Raw genomic sequence first — 11,295 nt, forward strand, 5'->3', positions numbered from 1 at the left:
ATCACCACGTTTGTAACGAACACATTACTGCCATTTTCAAGATGGTAGATTAACCTAAGCTGTATCTTCCTTGAAAGGCAAAGTATACGTTTGGTTTTTCAAACCAGTTGATTGTTTTAATAAACGTAGATGTATACAACAAAACTAACATGTAAAAAGTTCATTTTAATAAACAGGTGGTTTCGTTTTTGAGATATTGCGAAATTCTGGATTGAATATGTCCACGCAGGATGGAATAAATCGATCAGTGTACATGTACATAAACTTGTGTTCTGTGGGGACTTTTACCCAATGGAGCACAAGGCAAAGTTCCCCACAACGCTTTTTTTTTGTTGAACTGAGAAAAAGAGGAAACGGGAATGTACCTGTAGAAGGGGAATAATGGAACAATACATGTAGATGGATTACACATGTCATTGACTGCCAAGTTTAAGGAAACATGCACGCGTGAAAGGCTATCATAGATCTTTATCATTGTGTGGCCATCTTAATTTTACTCCATTCCAACTCATTGTAACCAAACTGAGGCTGGATGACATAATAGTCCGGTGCCATGTGCAATGAATGTTAGCATTCATTACTGTTATTGGAAACAGGGAACATGACCAAGATGGTGACAGCGTGAGAAAGGGCTATTGGCTGAGAGTCTTGCACAGCGCATACACATGTGCACTTTTCCATTCGGTCGATGATGCTACATGTGCAATCCATCCATTTTTAATGTCATACTGTGCAATCCATTTATAACAAGTCCCATCACTCTCTTTGTTTAAAAGTATATGTGAACATTGAACTGAAACACCTCTTGTGTTAAGCCAAGTCAAGTTTATCCCTTGCATGAACAGATGCATGAAGCTTAGTCCAAGTCAAAATTGGCAGCTACATCTATGGCTTTGACTTTATCACCTCATCATCATGCATCGAAGTATAGACCATGTGAACTTTGTTTACAATAAGTGTGACCTTTCGCATTCTTTGGGTATCCTGGCAGGCAAGATACTGCACTGGTCCTATTGGAAAGTTGACATTTCGTGTCATAATTTCTACATACATCCAAAAGTTTTGAAAGTAAAAGCTGGGCAAGTTTTGAGATGTGCCCCCTACCATCATATCAAAAGTTGATACGAATTAGAAAGTGCAATCTCCATAAAGTATAAGATTTTATGTTTTCTTCCATTGAGCTGTGTACAAATCGTGCCTGCAGGAAGTCCATGCTCTGTGGCTCTTTTGTAAACATGTGATGTCACAGGTCACATTGTCTGTAGCAGGTCCTTAGTAACGCCCTTAGTAACAGTCAGAGCCACAGCTGTAGCTGCCAATAAGCAGTTTGCATGTTAGATTGGAATATTGTCTGTTACACATAAATTTGAATTCCTCAGCCTATATAGACAGTTGCTATGTCACATGATTCAGGGATACACTACCTGAATGGATGTGTATGACACAATGGTACCACGGTCTGCTCATCTGGAGGTTGCTATACAAAGGCTTGCCCGAACCATTTGACATAGCGACTGCCTCTATAGACCGATCCAGGCGCGCAAGTGCTGGGCGCCGCCATGCGCTGCGCGCCATTGCTGGGGTTTCTTTGTGCCTAGTTTTGTGCACAAAGACACGAGAAAATCGTTTTCCTTTTCACTTTTTATGGGAATTTAATGTCTTCCTCGATCATCTATGAAATTTCCGTGATATGGCTGATTGATATAACAACGTATTACAATCTTGATAATTTGTTTTAATTAAGCAGAAAGTAAAATACTGAAATTCTGACAAACTACCTTGCCGATGTACCGCATTAGCTACTTTTATGCAGTTTCCGCGTGTTTGACCCCTAACTCCCCTAAGACAAGCACTTTTTCAAGATGATTCGGCTTATATTTTGTCGTAAATGTTTGTGGCCAGTGATCTACATTGGTATTATCATGATGTCCTGTTAAGGAAATTGTGTTATTCGTTGAGGAAAACATTTAATTTCCATAAATAGTAAAAAGAAACATGATTTCCTTATGTCTTTGTGCACAAAACTTGGCACATGTGCACCCCTGCAATGGCGCGCGGTGCTAAACATTTGCGCCCCCGGTGCGCGTCGGATCGGTCTATAGTCTGAGGAATTCAAATGTTAGCGACACACTGTGACTAAGCAAGTCATTGTATGTACCAGACATTGTTCAAATCTAACTCGCAACTGGCTTATTCGGGTACGGCTTAATTATTGCAAGATCCCTCATTTGTCTAATTTATATTTGTTGCTCGATGAAATTTTCACTTCCAATTGGCCTTAGATGACACCGTAGCTACGTGAAGCATTTACGTGTACATGTACATGGTACCGAAACAGGTTTATTGTGTAGTTATTTATTTGTTGATTGTGTGTTTGAATTTGACAGGTCCCAAGTTATACGTGAAACCAACCACTAAGTCGAATCGTCATATCATCACAAACGCTATCTCTCATTGTGTGCTTGCTGGAGAGGTCAATAAGGATCATAAAGATAAAGTCTTAGAGGTAAGTCGTGTAGGGTGTCGTGGCTGAGCGCCGAATAAGAGCACCAAATTCAAGCTCTGGTGATTCTGTTCAGCAGAGTGTGGGTTCGGGAGCCGTGCCACTTGCTTCTCCCACCCAGGGGTAAATGGGTACCTGTGAGGGCAGAGATGGTTCTTGTGATTGATTTAGCCGAGTAGAGCATATTAATGTTGCACAAAGCTGTATACTCCCCAGGGAGCTGAGATGGTTTAAAGACACTGGACACTATAAGTAATTGTCAAAGACAGGTCTTTTCACTTGGTGTATCTCAACAAATGCATAAAATAACAAACATGTGAAAATTTGAGCTCAATATTGGTCGTCGTTGCGAGATAATAATGAAAGAAAAAACACCCTTGTCACATGAAGTTGTGTGCTTTCAGATGCTTGATTTAGAGACCTCAAAATCTAATTCTGAGGTCTCAAAATCAAATTAGTGGAAAAATACTTCTTTCTCGAAAACTACGATACTTCAGAGGGAGCCGTTTATCAACAGCTCCCCATTACTCGTTACCAAGTAAGGTTTCATGCTAATAATTATTTTGAGTAATTACCGATAGTGTCCACTGCCTTTAAGGAATGATTTAAGGCCCAGTGACCAGGGGTAATAATGTGAGTGCTTTGGGATGCCCTTCGGACGAGAGAAGCGCTTTATAAAAACTAACTTTTACTACTAATTAAGTCCAGAAAGAAAATTTTGGGGCTCGATATGGGGAATGGTTGTATCCCTCCTCTATTGTGTCTGCATGGTGTGCTTGGAAGCGCTGGAATTCTATAAAGGATGCAAGGGGTACTTCTGTGCAAGAAGAAAATAGTGTGTTCAAGTATGGGAACATTTGGGGTTTCCCTCTGCCCCATATCAGGCATGGTATAGACCGTATTGAATATGACGTTATCATTCAAATATCTGCCCTACAACATGGCGTCTGTTAGTGTGTGCGCTTGTATGTGCGTGCATGTGCCGTAGGTATCTGACATCAAACCGAGAACGCTGCGTGCTTCATTGATGTACGCTTTTAAACATGTATACAAGAGTAAGCTCGTGTCTTTTTGTCCATTTTACGGGTGTTGTATGTTTATGTATGTATATGGTTCTTTTAAAGTATTCTATTATTACTATTATTAAATCCCGTATTTGTTTGGTTTGGTTTTCTCAGGAGCTAGCCAAGGCTGATGCTAAACATTTCATCATCTTATTCCGTGACGCCCAGCTCCAATTCCGCTCAGTCTACAGCTACTCACCAGACACTGAGGAGCTTTGGAAACTCTTTGGTGTCGGTCCCAGACATATTACTCAAAAGATGTATGAGAATCTATACAAGTGAGTAGTCAGTTATCAGATCTTTACAGATTTTTGTTGAGAACAAAATGTTGATAAAAAAGTTTGACTTTGCGGAGGGGGTCCTCAAAAGTAGTGCTCACTGTCTTTATTAGCAATGTTAGTGAAATTTCTTTACATTAATAACAGTAAACCAAAAGGGAAACTGGCTGAAAGTATTTTGGGTTGTACAACGAAAAATTACTAGAGCGATATACGAATCTACGACCTCAGGATTATGTCTTGATGTCCTATGTGATCGGTTGGCGTTGTTGTGGCTGGTGCATTTTTTTTAAAGTGTGCGGGTCTTTTTTCTTTTGTTGCTTTGTATTTCTAACTTAACTTATTTTGTAATTTATATTGGGTGCGTTCGATAAGCTTCCCTGGGTCGACCCCGCAGTGCTCACTCGGGTGAGCCCCTGACAAGAGCTAATCGAGCAATCACACTGGCCCTCTCGTGGTGACGGCATGCACCTCAGGTCACCCCAAAGTGATCCACTCCACAAGCAGGGCACTGGGGGCCGACCCGGGTGAGCCCCATCAAAGCTATTCGAATGTACCGGAACAGACCGGGGTCGACCCAGGGAAGCTAAACGAATGCACCCATAGTTTTGATATTGATTGTGTATACTTGTATTTGGCCAGTGGACGTCAAGTTTCTATGTTTTTTAACGTGGACAATAAATAAATCTATTCTATTCTATTCTATCTATTCTATTTATTCAATTCTATTCTATTAACTCGATTCTGGGTCTCAGATTTCATCACTGCAATAGGCTATCTTTCTGAAAGTTTGTATATACTAAGAGCCTTGAGTGCCTTGTTTGGTAGATACATGTACGTGCGCTTTATAAGACTTCAATATTATTATTATTATAATTTGTTAACACGTTTATTGATATTGGTTTTTCGTTTGTGACATTCAGATACAATTCCGGAAGTAAACAGTTCAGCAAGATTCCCTCCAAGACAATGTCCGTATCGGTCGATGGTCTGACCATCGGATCTTCCTATTGGCTGAGTAAAAAAGGACCGCCAAAGAAAAGATGAGCCACTGACTTTGATTGGTCAGACAGTTGCTGTAGTTTCATTGTAGATATATTTAAGGTAATAGAATATTTAACTTGCATCAGTCTCTCCAGGTGGAATGGTTCATTGTCATAAAAAAAACTATTAAGACAAACACCATAAGCCAAATTATTCATTAAGAATAAAACTAGTAGGGGACCAGTCACTACCAGTGTATTAAATGATGTTTTGACTGGTGACAAGTCATTTTCTAAGCAAGATTATTTGTGCTAAGCAAACTTTTCTTATGATAAACTGCTCATTGACCCACTGTCCAATATCACAAAATTTGCTAAGCTGATTTTTTTGTTATCAAGTTTAGCTCGAAGCCAGTAAGAATTAAAAGACTTTGTAAAGCATCTTGACTTGGTAAACAGATTCCAGTAATTGTATTGTGCTTGATAACATTTAGCCATAATTATATTGATATATATACACTGTTTGTTGAACCCTTTTTTCATAATTTTTTTCAAGCTTTTTTTTCCCAAAACTTTTCTTCTATACATTTTGAGGTAATATTTTTGAAAATTTGTCGGAAATGTGAATATCCATCAGTCTTTCTGAAAGTGTTTGTGTTCAGAGGCTTCTAGATCTTTCAGATGCCACTTAAAAGTATAAACTTTGCATGGTGGCGATACAGGGTGGGTTTGATTTGCTTCCCTGGGTCGACCCCCGGTCTGCCCCCGGTACGTTCGAATAGCTTTGACGTCAATCCAAGGAATCTCCTGGGTAAGCCCCAAGTGCCCTGCTTGTGGAACGGGTCACTTGGGGCTGGCTCGAGGTGCATGACGTCACATTTTCTGCTTAAACAGCTCAATTCATTGTGTTTAAAAGAAAATTATATTGGTGGCATTTTGTAGTCTGCAATGAAGCAAACATTGAAGCTGTTGTATGCCGTATCAATTATAAAACAAAATAGTTGAAAACACACTGTAAGAACAAATTCATTGCATTAAAACACAGTAAAAAGTTTCTCAATACAAGGACAAGTTATATGAACATTATAAATACAGAAACCAAAATGTTCGAAGTTGTAAGCTCTAAACAAACATTCAAAAAATAAAGTTGAAGGCACACTTTAAAAATAATTTCATTGTATTAAACACAGTGGAAAGTTTCTCAGTAAAGGGACAAGTTGTATGAATATAAAAATTCAAAACAAAATACTCCAGGTTGTTTCTGTGAGTTTTCTCAAAAAAAGAAAAGAAATGCTTTGTTCAAGTGCCGTTTAGTAAATTAACATTAACATATAACTTACCATATATCATAAAACATAATACATATATGCCAGTGCAATGTTGTATAGTTGTTGCAAAGTCGTAATTGTTATATTAAACGGTAAACAGATTGTTCAAAATAATAGCGAACTTTAAAACATTTTATAGTTTTCTGCTGCAGAATTGTAAACAAGGTATTGTACAATCAAGTTATTTGGTGTTTTGGAAGAAAACTTTGCCAATTTAAAAATAAATTTAATACAAATGACAAGCAGTTTCTAAGTATGTAAAACCATTTGTAATTCGGCTTAATGTCTTCAGACGGCTATGGCTATGATTGGATTGCGGCTCATTCATGCAAGTGAGGTATAAATCCTCCTTAGCAACACCCTTAGCAACAGTCATAGCCGTAGCCATAAATTTGGATTCAGCCTGACTTATCCTGACTTATACTCTATTGGTCAGGCTCCTGATAGTTCTTGGTTAATTGAACAGTATATGGCGGACGTGATAGGAGTGTAATGTTTGGTTTGGGTGTATACACACAAATTTACCCAAACCTTATAGTGCTGTGTCTGCCATATCTAAAAAGGCTTAGATTTGTAAGCAGTTATCGGTCAGGCATTATGGTAGATTCTATAAACCAGCGTAAAAACCCTTCCCCGTTTTGGTAATTTATTTTGGCATTATTTATGTGAATTATAATCTTTATTTGGTCTAAAGTAATATTTATAACTTCAATCATTAAAAAGGGTAATTTTGAAGGTCCCTCAAAGTTTGCTATAAAACACAAGGTTTTTTAAAATTATGGTCAATAATAATTGGATGGTGTATTATAACTTCTCACATAAAAGTCAGACCTTTAATAGACATTATTGCAAATACTCGTGGCGTGGAATGAGTTGCATGCTGGTCTAGCTTGATCGCTAGCTAGACCAGCATGCACTGCTTTTTTAAGAAAAGGTCAATGGATAAAAACATAAAAGAATATTTTTTTTTTTACCATATAATTTTACAGAGGCTGATGAAGGTGTTGGCTTTTAGACTTATGCAAGTCCTTTGAGAATTTTTGTTTTTTTAGTTTGTTATACAATGACAACTTTTGTATGTTGGTTTTAGAAGTTTCTGATTTCTTTCAGCCATTCTGTGCATTGAATCGGGGGCCTGCGATTTTCAGAGAGCCATAGAAATAGAACCCGGAGAACGCTGAGCTCGACCGCCCAGTGGGTTGTCTATGGACGCGGCATATCGCACCAGGTGACACGCGTGTATGGCAAAATGATCGTGTACGGCAATGCACATAACCCGTTTCTACTTGTCTTTATTGGTCAATGTTCATGACGCCTACTGTATGGCAAAATAATATCACTGACGGATGTGTTTGGCAAAACAGTCATGTAATATGCTAATTGTGCCATACACGCGCAACTACAAATTTGGTCTCACAACGACATCGCACGCACAATGTCACATTTGCTGTTCTCCGCATTCTATTTCTATTCGTAGATCAGATATTGATGGCCTTGATCTAGCAGTTGGGATGAGATTGCCTCTTTAAGGGTACCAAGTTCAAAGCTAGTAGAGTTTAATGCATTTCTTATCACTAGCAATGTTGAGAGGGCATTTGCTCAATTTGTAAAAAACTTTTTGAAAATACTCCACAAAATTGTGAATTTTACTTTTAACAAATGACACACCCATGATCTATGAAATGGTATTGCCCATCCAATCAGCATAGTTTTTGCTTTGTGCCACTGTGGAGTATTTCAATGTGTCTTTTTGTTAGGTTTCTTATGTACTAAAAATAATGTTAGGGACAATGTAATCACACCAACTTCTCAAAGAAATAGACACAAATTGAATTAGACAACAATAAACGCGTTTATTACAGTCAGTAGAAGTTGATTGCATCACAGAATATAAAGCATATAAGCACACAAAAATTTGCTAATCAAAAATAGGTTACCAGACAGAATAAAATATAGTTAATATTGCAACAAATGGTACCCTGTTAGTTTCTTGCTTAGCAAAATAACTTGCCAAGCATAATTTTCTGCTCAACAGCTGTATGAAAATGGGCCCTGGCAAAAAGTTGTTTTTTTGTGAAGCTGTCTTTTGGGAGGGGATTCTGTTGTATTAAAATTACTCCATTTAATATTTGAGTGTTGTTGAATACCCTATTAAGACCCATGCTTAAAGAAAATGCTTACAAGTTCATAAGCTGGACTATATATCAAGTCTGTTTTTAAAATATCAAAACAAAATATTGTGTATTTGGTTATTAAGTAAACATATATTCCATTTCCCAAAGAAATTCTTTAAAATAATAGTAGTAACTTTGAAGGAATTTTAAGTATAACTTGTTATGCTAATTTAAAATATGTACAATTGAGGAAAAGTGTTGTACCACCCAATCAGTAAATGGTATCAGCTCATAAATATGTATGAGACAGCTATTATGAATATGTATAACGTATGTTAATGCTAAAGTGTTTAAAAGATGTTTGTGTGAATAGTTCGAAGGAAACCAAAGTTTCAATGAAAGAGGTAAAGCGTCAACAAAAATGAAAAATTGTTGTTGTGTTTACTTCTACTGTGGCTCTTAAAGTGTTTACTATTTATTTCTTTGTTTTCTTTTGGAGCTTTAAACAAATTGCACAGATTGCAGTTGTATTTTTTAACTTTATTAAAATTGTATTAAAAATTGCCTATAAATTTATTGCAAATATCATTTCTAAATTATACATTTTGTTCAGGGTTTTGAGTTCACTAAAGCATTTGTATATAAAGCAAGCAAAATGTGTAGGGTTAGAAAGATAAAACGTACAATAAAAATACATCGGCTTCAAATTGATTTATGTATATACTTTGTTATGGCTTGGCCAACTAAATAAAAAAGTCTGTGATATTAAAGAATACATGTGTGAAACTTGGTTTTCTTATTAAACTATTTTGTAATAATCGGGCAAGATAAAAATTTAACCAATAACCACTATTATTTCGTCCTTCGGATGGGACGTTAAGCTGTAGGTCCTGTGTGTTTTGTAATGCACATAAAAAGTACCCAGTGAACACTTATCGCCAAGAGAAGGGGCTTGCCCCGGTGTTTCTGGCAGTGGCTGCTGAATGCTGTCCCCCTTTCCAGGTCTGGAATTGACTTTAACACTTTCCAATGGAAGTGCCCTTTGCAAAATGAAATCGGCCTTGCCCTTTCAACATGTTCAAAGATGAAATTCCAGGCCTGCCCTTCAAGAGCGGATTTTCAAGGTCCGAACTCGCATGCAAGACTTGCGTTTGATGATAAAAACGCCCATTTCGTTCTAATTTGTAGCATGGCTAAATCAAACATTTGATGCTTGCAATTTGGCCTAATGTACTCTCCCCCATATAGTCTTCATTGAAGATTTAAGGGGGGGGGGTACTCACTGTGTTCTACGCTTTTTTTTTGGGGGGGGGGATACCATCTGCCCCCATAGCAGGCATGGTGCTAGTTGAAAACGACCATTTTAATATTAATATTACATTTAAAATATACAAACTGGGAAGTTTAAAGCAATTATAAATTTGTGCAAAATTTTCGGACCAGGAAACAGTTCTGCATTTTAAAGCAACATCTACTACACAACTGAAATCACTGTAAAGCAAAATATGAAACATTCCCAAGGTGGGCCTATTGCAAACTCAAAAACCACAAATATAGATCCTCATCGAGGGCACTGTTTGGGTCTTGTGATGTTTTGTACCAGGGGTCTAATTTAAGCAAAGGTGACCTCTGTATTTGTTTGTTCAGATGACATGATCTTAACGCCACAGTAACTTGGCAAACTCCCACAAAGAGATATATACACCAAGCTGGCAGAAATCAAGAAATTGTGATTTAATAACTAGGCGACTATACTTAAAATCTAGTCATTGTGAAATCAGTGGTTAGCGTTCTGGTAATTGCAAGTCGATCCTGCAGTCTAACCACTGGACCAAGTAGCCCTTGTTGGACTCCTCCGTTGCTATGGATGGACCAAGGTGACCTAGTGCAGAGCGCTAATATGGATATCAGGATGAGTGGACAAATAAAACCAAACAGTTCTTCTGGGTGGTACGTCGCTCTCTGATGCTCAAGATTAACTGTTTTCTTCCTCCGAGGTACTCAGAAGTGTTATAACCACACGATCATCTTTTCCCTGCCAGAGCATCTCTCCTTCAAATTGAACTTGTCCTTGTTTCCGCGCACGCAGTAAAATTCCCACCAGCTTGTTCGAGATTGTAACATACACCTCAAAAAGTTTCCCAAACGTCACCCGATACAATCCATCGTCATTGCTTTTCTGTCCGACATTCCGAATGACACGGATTAGATTTTGGATTTCGCCCGAGATGCGTTGTCCAGCAGCCTGCCCTCGCATGGCGGTCATACTCCCAGAAACGGGGTGTGCGTATTCGGGATCATCTGGACGAAGCTTTTGGCGAGTTGATGCCCCTTCCCATTCTGAAAAGGGATTTATGAGTTGCTTGTCTTTGTGTTTCTGCTCTACAGCTTTCCAGGCTGCAATTCTGTTTTGGATCTGTCCGCACTGGCCGCTAGTGGTGGTACTCTCATTTTCAGAATCGTCCGACTCGGCCATCTTTAATCTTTTGTTGCAGATGTACTTTCAGTCATAGTAAAGTAGGCTATAGGAGCAAAGGAGGTCTGTCGCGTCACTTGGTTGTTTCAGTTAAATTGGAATGACTGGTTGGCAGTTTGAGAGTTATCAGTCATAAGCAGCCAAAACAACTCGTTCACATTAGGCTTACCTACTCAAGTTGAGTCTATAATAACACCATGTAGGAAGGAAGAATACACTTGTGTTAGCATGGTTTAGTGAGCTTGTTCAAATCTTGTCATGTTTGTCACTCTGTGTTACTTCTTTGGATTTGCAATGTACATGTTGCATTGCACCCCTTGCACCATGCATGCTCTCTCTCGAGTTAGCTTCCTAGCTAGCTAGCAAACAAATTTTTTTTTTATTCACAACTTTTTGTGTATACGCAGGTTTGAAGTTCTGTACATGTTTAACTCATAGCGGCTGGTACAATACGAACACAGACGTCCATTTCAACGAACATTCCACACGTGTTGGGTTATCTCGGTGCACAATATTTGGGGGTTTGTTTACATTTTGTGACCCCAACAA

The 11,295-nt window shown here is 38.2% G+C and overlaps 2 protein-coding genes across 8 annotated transcripts in view; one reads left to right on the forward strand and one right to left on the reverse strand.

Moving 5' to 3' along the window:
- LOC117300674 (calmodulin-regulated spectrin-associated protein 1-like) overlaps window positions 1-9,043 on the forward strand; it is a 59,296-nt gene extending 50,253 nt beyond the window's left edge. For all 7 annotated transcript variants that reach the window (XM_033784387.1, XM_033784390.1, XM_033784386.1 and 4 more), the window contains 3 exons: window positions 2,388-2,506; window positions 3,682-3,845; window positions 4,769-9,043. In XM_033784387.1, the coding sequence (XP_033640278.1) occupies window positions 2,388-2,506; window positions 3,682-3,845; window positions 4,769-4,892 (407 nt within the window). In that variant the 3' untranslated portion in view covers window positions 4,893-9,043. The remainder of the gene's footprint in view (window positions 1-2,387; window positions 2,507-3,681; window positions 3,846-4,768) is intronic.
- Window positions 9,044-10,245: 1,202 nt separating this feature from the next.
- Window positions 10,246-10,746, reverse strand: LOC117301026 (actin-binding Rho-activating protein-like). Its single transcript, XM_033784910.1, has one exon. The coding sequence runs from the start codon at window positions 10,744-10,746 to the stop codon at window positions 10,246-10,248; it is 501 nt and encodes a 166-aa protein (XP_033640801.1).
- Window positions 10,747-11,295: the final 549 nt, after the last annotated feature.

This window comes from Asterias rubens, chromosome 16 (genome assembly GCF_902459465.1).
Source record: "Asterias rubens chromosome 16, eAstRub1.3, whole genome shotgun sequence".
In the NCBI taxonomy this organism is placed as follows: Eukaryota; Metazoa; Echinodermata; class Asteroidea; order Forcipulatida; family Asteriidae; genus Asterias; species Asterias rubens.

Bases quoted from the DNA above. Each gene is read 5' to 3' on its own strand.
- LOC117301026 (XM_033784910.1), bottom strand. From the start codon at position 10,746: ATGGCCGAGTCGGACGATTCTGAAAATGAGAGTACCACCACTAGCGGC.